General features: G+C 73.8%; 2 protein-coding genes across 2 annotated transcripts in view; both read right to left on the bottom strand.

Annotated features, from left to right (window-relative positions):
* Window positions 1-961, bottom strand: part of AURANDRAFT_64549 (hypothetical protein) — a gene marked incomplete at both ends in the record, with an annotated part of 7044 nt that extends 6083 nt beyond the window's left edge. Inside the window, one exon of the mRNA XM_009039068.1 lies at window positions 30-961. Within this exon, the coding sequence (XP_009037316.1) occupies window positions 30-961 (932 nt within the window). The remainder of the gene's footprint in view (window positions 1-29) is intronic.
* A 719-nt stretch (window positions 962-1680) lies between these two features.
* AURANDRAFT_64548 (hypothetical protein) lies at window positions 1681-5109 on the bottom strand (the record flags this gene model as incomplete). Its single annotated transcript, XM_009039067.1, has 2 exons — window positions 1681-4895; window positions 5064-5109. The coding sequence occupies 2 exons, from the start codon at window positions 5107-5109 to the stop codon at window positions 1681-1683; spliced, it is 3261 nt and encodes a 1086-aa protein (XP_009037315.1).
* Between the last annotated feature and the right edge of the window lie 1975 nt (window positions 5110-7084).

The raw sequence follows: 7084 nt of genomic DNA, 5'->3' as shown, positions 1-7084 counted from the left end.
TCGACACGCGCGCGCGCAGGGCGACGGACGCGACCCTGGAGGTGCCGCCGACGCGCCGCCGCAGGGGCCAGCCCCGCAGCGCCTTCGTCGCCTCGGCGGCCCGCTCCACGGCCGCGAGGGACAGCGCGAGCGTGAACGGCTCGCGGTCCTCCGGGTCCTCGGCCCAGGCGAGGGCGAGCACGTCGACGTCCGCGCAGCCGCTCCGGAGGACTAGAGTCTGGGCCGCGTCCGTCAAAGCGACTTCGACGGATCGCCCCGACGCCGCGAGCGACACGCGCAGGAGCCCGCTCCCCGGCCCGATCTTCAGCTTGAGCCGCGCGCGCCGCTGGGGCGGCACGGCGGCGCGCGGCACGGCCTCGAGGTCGCCGACGAAGGCCAGCGTGAACGTCACCGCGCCCGCGGCCTCCTTGTACCGCACGCGGCCGTCGTCGCTCCACGCGCCGGACCGCGGCAGGAGCTTCGCCGTCCGCCGCACGGCGCCCCAGCGGTGGCCGAGCCAGTGCTCGAGGAGCGGGCCCAGGGCGACCTCGCCCGCGGAGCTCCGGCCGCCGACGGTCGCCGCGAGCGCGAGGCGGAGGCCGCCGACCCACGCGGCGTCGCCGACCTCCGCGCCCGTGCTCCCGGCCACGGCGGCGAAGAGGCCGACGAGGTCGAGGTCCAGCGTCCCCGCGGCGCCCTCCCAGACGACGACGCCGTCGCGGCGCGCGACGCCGCCGCCCGTCCGCGCGGCGACGGCCGCGGCGGCGCCCGCGCGCGCGGCGTCGTGCGACGCGAGCGACGCGCGGACGTGGGCCGCGTCGTCGCCGAAGGCGTCGCCGTGCCGCAGCGGCCGGTACTCGGCGACGCGCACGCGGAGGTAGCGCGGCGCGCGGCCCTCGCCGCAGGACGCGACGCCGCGCTCCAGGGCCGCGGCGGCGGCGAGCGGCGCGGGCAGCCCGAAGGCCTTGGGCTCCGGCGCCATGGCTGCGTCCGGCTCCGGTGAAATGTCGACGCGCCGCAGCGATGCAGTTGGCACGCACGCGGGCAGCCCGCGGTTTGAACGCCCATCGTGTTATGCAGAGCTAGCTAACCGCAGGGCATCGTCGGCCAGATAGATTTGCTTGCCGCACTGATGCACCGTCGTACGATCTTGCGAAGTCATGGCAGCCCGCCCCCGCGCGGGAAGCTCCCCGCTGCTCACTAGGAGGCAATCGAGCAGCATCTCGAGTCGCTATAGTGATTTGTCGACGCTCGACCTCCGCGAGAGTCCCACGTCGGTGATTCTCGAACGCTCGGACTCTCTGTCCGATTTGAACAAGTCCGACGCAATTCAAAATCTTGACGGCAAATACAAGCCTCGAACGTCCTCGCGGTCCGTCCTCGTCACGATCGCGCTCTCGGTAGCACTGGGCGGCGCGCTCGGCGCGACGTACGCCACGACGGCCGCGGCCGCGCCGCCGCCGCCGCGCGCCCCGCCCGCCGCGCCGCCGCCGCCGCCGCCCGAGTGCGCTCCTCCCGCCGCGCCGTCGCTGGACATTGCGGTGCAGCCATCGCAACAGGGAGCCCTGCTCTGCATCCAGTCGCCCTTCGCGCCTCTGGGCAGACAGCTTCGAGTCCTGCTCGACAGGCTCGAGGGCCCGCGCGCGCTCCTCGAGAAGATCTGGCGCGTCCTCCTGCGACGGCCCCTGGTTTAAAAAGATCCTAGGTCGGCCCGGGCTCGTCGCCGGGGTCGGGATCCTCGGCATCGGAGTGGGCCGGGTGGCGCCCCTGGAAGTGCGCCTTCGCGGGGCCGCGCCGCTGGCGGTTGCGGGTGGCCATGGGCGACAGGGCGAAGAACGAGTCGTCGCCGCGCTTCGTGTCGTAGGTGTCGTAGTCGAGCTCGCCCGCGAAGGACGTCCGCCGCGCGTCGTCGCCGCCGTCGTCTCGGTCGTCGTCCGACCCGGCGAGCCGGTCGACGTCGATGCCGTCGACCGTCGGGTCGCTGCGCGTCTCCGCGCCGCCGACCTGGGCCGCGTGGAGCGGGTTCTTCGGCCGGTCCGTCGTCTTCTCGACGAGCTCCACGTTCGTGTCGTAGGACCGCCGCTTCGCGCGCCTCCGGAGCGCCTTCCGCGCGTCCGCCGCGCGCGGCACGCAGCACAGGCAGCAATCGAGCACTCCGTAGCACGCCGACTCGACGGTGATGCCGAAGCGGTCGTGGAGCAGGAAGCCGAGCCCCAGCGCCAGCACGGAGAAGTTGAGCGCGATGAGCAACACGCCGAGCTGCTCCTGCGAGTAGCCGTCGGCCTCGATGCCCGCGAAGATGACCAGCGACACGAAGAAGGTCAGCGCCACGACCAGATTCGCGGCGAACGCCAGCACGTTGTCCGCCTCCTCGCGGTAGGGGTGGAACTTGGCGTGGAAGACCGCGACGAGGAACGCGACCAGCGCGCCGAGCGCGATCTGCGACAGGTGGCCCGGTTGCACGATCACTAAAACAGAGCCCAGGATCAAGCGCCGCAGGGATTCGAAGACCTCCCAGTAGAAGTAGCGCGGCACGTAGGGCTGGAACAGGAACTTGAGGTGCCCCTGGCCCTCGAGCTCGAAGAAGTCGGGGATCTCGTGCAGCGCGACGACCATGGCTTCCCTCAGCGCGAGCTCCTCGACGGGCGTGCGCCGCCCGTCGAGCCGGCGGTAGGCGGCCCAGAGCTCCGCGAGCCGGGCGATCTCGTCGCGGCGCTCCTGCTCGACGACGGCCGCGCGGGACTCGACGACGGCCGCGGCGAGCGTCGGGCCCTTGGGCTTGTGCTCCGGCGACCGCGCGCCTAGCTTCAGCGACCGCGTCTTCGAGTAGTGGAGGGCCTTCTTGTTGTGCGGGCGCCCCGGGGTCGGCGACGCGCGCGCGGCGACGGACACGCGGCTCCGCCGCAGCACCGCCCTCACGGAGATCGCCGCGCGCGTCGGCGACGGGCGGAGGAGCGCCCTCGCGTGGTAGAGATTGAAGGCGTAGAAGAGCGGCACGCCGACGGGGAAGACGAATATCATGATCACGCTGTAGAGCACGAAGAGCTCGTAGGTCGTGCCCTCGCACTTGATGTTGTAGTCGAGGCGGAGGAAGGAGCCGTCGTCGAAGTTGCCGTCGCAGGAGAAGGTCTGGAAGATGGTCTGGGACACCGTGGGGAAGACGCAGAAGGTCAACAGGAGCAGCAGCGTGTAGGCGCCTTCCCAGCGCCGCTTGCGGAGCTTGAGCTGCGCGACCATGAAGAGCAGCGCCGAGCACGCCGCGATCGGGATCGCCGTCACGGTGATGAGCTGCGTGTAGAAGTTCGGCGGCGTGATGCACATGCGCTCCGCGTTGCGCGCCGCGTCCAGATTCAGCACCTGGGCCACGTCGAGGTACTTGAGGTACGACGTCGGCAGCGCGACGGACGGCAGGTTCTCCGGCACGAAGATCGTGATCTGCTCCATGACGAATAAAATCTTCGCCTTGACCTTGAGCGACTGGTAGCGCCGCTTCGTCATGGACCCGAAGACCAGACCTTCGATGTAGGCCTTGTGATAGACGAAGAGGTAGGCGCACAACGCGACGAGCAGCAGGACGCACGCCGGCGCGGCGAGGACGGTCCGCGTGTACTCGGGCGTGCACGCCTCGCAGCGGTAGATCCCCGCGGGCGCGTAGCCCGCGTCGCAGACGGCGCACAGCGGCCCCTCGTAGCCCCTCCGGCAGGACGCGTCGCCCGTCGCGTTGCCCCCCCGGCAGGCCGTCGGGTTCAGGCACTTGCGCACGTTCGTCGACGCGGGCGACCCGCGCCAGCGGCCCGCCTTCAGGGGCAGCACGTCGAGCGTCACGCCGGGCTCGTCGCAGGTCAGGCCGCCGAAGCAGTCCTCGCAGTAGCCCGCCGCGTCGTAGCGGCCCGCCGGGCACAGCGCCGACACGTTGAGCGCGGCCATCTCCGCGCCGTTGAGGGACACGTGGAGGTCCCAGACGCCCGCCTCCCGCGCGTCGGGCGTCGCGCAGTCGGCGACGAGCGCCGCGCCCTCGGGGAAGGTCTTCGTGGTCGTCGTGCAGAACTGGTAGCCGACGTACTGGACCGTCTCGTTCTCGGACGTCTGCGCCTTCTGCTTCGAGAGGACGGCCTCGAAGACCGACGCCTCGTCGATGTCCTCGGCGGCGACGCGGTCGCCGTCGGCGTCGACGGGCACGATGGTCGCCGCGGCCCGCCAGTCCTCGCCGAGCACCGGCGCCGAACTGCCCAACTCGACGTACGACTCGGACGCGACGGGCTCCGTGCGGATCTCGACGACGAGCCGGACGTCCCCGTCGCCGACGTTGGACACGCAGGCGTCGACGGCGTAGCGGAACGTGTAGGTCCCCGGCGTCGACCCGGCGGAGCGGATCGTCGCGACGACCGTCGCGTCGAGGTCGTCGATGGAGTTGCCGAGCGTCAGGCGGGTCCGCGACCACGCGACCTCCGGGAAGACGGCGGCGCCCGCGTGGTCGCGGTCCGGCTCGCCCGTCGTGTTCCGGATGCACTGCTCCGGCAGCTCGTCCTGGCTCAGGTTGATGAGGAAGAGCGTGAAGTTCGCCGACGCCGGCTTCGTGAGGGCGACGCCGCGCTCCGCGGGGAGCGCCGTCACCTGGGGGTACACCGTCGGAAAGGACGACGGCTGCGGCGACGGGAGCAGGGTCGGCGACGGCGACGGCTCCGCGGTCGTGGGATACGGCGTCGGCCGCGGCGTGGGTATCGCGCTGGGGAGCGGCGTCGGCACGGGCGACGGCAGCGACGACGGCCCGCCGGACGGCGACGACGACGGCAGCGCGGACGGCGCACCCGACGGCGCAGGCGACGGCGCGGCCGAGGGCGTGGCCGACGGCGCGGCCGAGGGCTCGGAGGACGGCCCAGGGCTCGGCGCCGACGTCGGCGCGGGCGTCGGCACGGCTGCGGGCACGGCGCTTGGCGCGGGCGAGGGCGGCAGCGAGGGCTCGGACGTCGTCGGGGACAGCGTGGGCCACGGGCTGGGCCCCGTGGACGGCCGGGCGGTCGGGCTGGCGGAGGGGGCGGCCGTCGGCGCGCCCGACGGCGCCGCGGTCGGCGCGGACGACGGACACGCGGTCGGGTCGGGGAAGCACTCCGTCGCGCCGGCGTGGGACATCCAATTCGCGTCGCAGGCTTCGCAGAGGTCGCCGGCCGCCGCCGCGAAGGTGTTCGGAAGGCACGCTTCGCAGGACGACGCGCCCGCGGCCGACGACGAGCCCGCGTCGCAGTCGAAGCACGACGAAAGGCCGGCGACGGGGGCCCACGTGCCCGCGCCGCAGGCGTCGCAGGCCGTCGCGCCTTCGTCGTTCGCGTGGGAGCCCGCGGCGCACGGCGCGCACTCGGTGTCGGAATCCTCGGTGTCGGAGAAGCGGCCCGACGGGCAGGGCGCGCAGGCGTCCGCGTCCTCGTCGACGTATTCGCCCGCGGGACAGGTGCACGCGACCGCGCCGCCGTAGGACGACGCGCCGTCGGGGCACCTCGCGCAATCGTCGGCGCCCGCGAGCGGCGCGTACGTATGAGGCGGGCAGTCGTAGCACGTCGTCCCGCCCGCATTGTTAAACCGACCGGGGTCGCAGACGGCGCAGATCGACGCCCCCGCTTCGTCCGCGTAGCTCCCGGCGGGGCAGTCGGAGCAGGACGGGCTCCCCGCGAACGCGTAGCGGCCCGCGGCGCACGACTCGCATTGGGACGCGCCCGCGAGCGAGTACGAGCCCGGCGCGCAGTACTCGCACGTCGCGGCGCCGACCGCGCTGTAGGTGCCGGCCTCGCAGGGGTCGCAGGTCGCGCTCCCGGCGGCCGCCGCGGCGGTGCCCGCGGCGCAATCAACGCAAGAGCCCCCGGCCGCGGAGATGGCGCCGGCCGCGCAGTCGGCGCAGGTCGCCGACCCGGCGGTGCTGTACTTCCCCGCGGCGCAGGCCGCGCAGCCGCCGCAGAGGTCGCAGGACGAGTCGCAGCTCTCGTCGCCGTCGCACTCGTAGTTGTCCTCCATGCAGGACTGGTCGCACGATAGCCAGGTAAAGTCGCAGCTCGAGTCGTCGCAGGAGTCGCAGCTCGAGCCCGCGTAGGAGCCGCTGGATGAGTAGTGGTTCGCCGGGCACGCGGACGCGCCGGAGTCGCACACGGTGAGCCGCCGGCGCCGCCGGCCGAGGCCGTAGGCGCGCGCGCGCGCGGCGCCGCGGTCCGCGCAGGGCGCCGCGAGCCCGAGCGTGAGGTGCGTCGACGGCGCGTCGTCCGTCGCGCGCGCGCTGTGGATGCTCCGCCGGGGCACGTAGAGCGCGTCGCCCGGCGAAAGCGTCGTCGCCTCGCAGTCCGCGACGGCCGCCATCTCGGAGGCGCCGTAGGCCGCGCAGCGGTCGAGCTCGCCGTGGGTGAAGGCGGCCTGGGCGCGGCCGCAGACGCGCCAGGTCTTGGACCCGCGGAGCTGGACGACGAGCACGTCCGTGACGTCCGTGTGGTTCGCGAGCGCGGCCGCGCCGGGCGACGACACGTAGACGTGGGCCGTGTCGCCGCGGTCCGGGTCGTAGACGCGCCGCGGGAGGAGCCGCGCCAGCGCCTCGGCGGCGCCCGGCGCGCTTGCCAGCCTCTCGAGGCGCAGCACCGCCGACGCGCCGGCGACGCCGCCGCCGGCGACGAGGCGCGCGACGGCCGCCGCGGCGTCGCCGCCGCGGTACGCTGCGCCGCCGGCGACGCCGCCGCCGGCGACGAGGCGCGCGACGGCCGCCGCGGCGTCGCCGCCGCGGTACGCGGCGCCGCCGTCGCCGCGGAGCGACGCGAAGGGCTCGCGCCGGTGCGCCGGGTCGCGGAACGGCCGGAGCAGCGCACGCAGCAGCCCGCCGACGTCCGCCGCCGCGGCGCCGTCGCCGCCCCGCAGCAGGAAGCGCTCGCCGCGCGCCACGCTCTCCTCGAGCCAGGTCACGTTGAGCGTCGCGAGCGTCCGCGCCGCGCGGTCCGCGTCGCGGCTCCCCAGGGAAGCCGCGAGCAGGGCCAGGAGCCGCAGCCGAGCCATGCCCATGAATGGGCTTCTGAGCGCTTCACCTTCAAGATGTTGAAAAGCGTGGTGACCTTGGCGATTTGCTCCGCGTCTGGACACG

Source organism: Aureococcus anophagefferens, assembly GCF_000186865.1.
Source record: "Aureococcus anophagefferens unplaced genomic scaffold AURANscaffold_10, whole genome shotgun sequence".
Lineage (NCBI taxonomy): Eukaryota > Pelagophyceae > Pelagomonadales > Pelagomonadaceae > Aureococcus > Aureococcus anophagefferens.
This window is presented reverse-complemented; position numbering and strand designations above follow the sequence as displayed.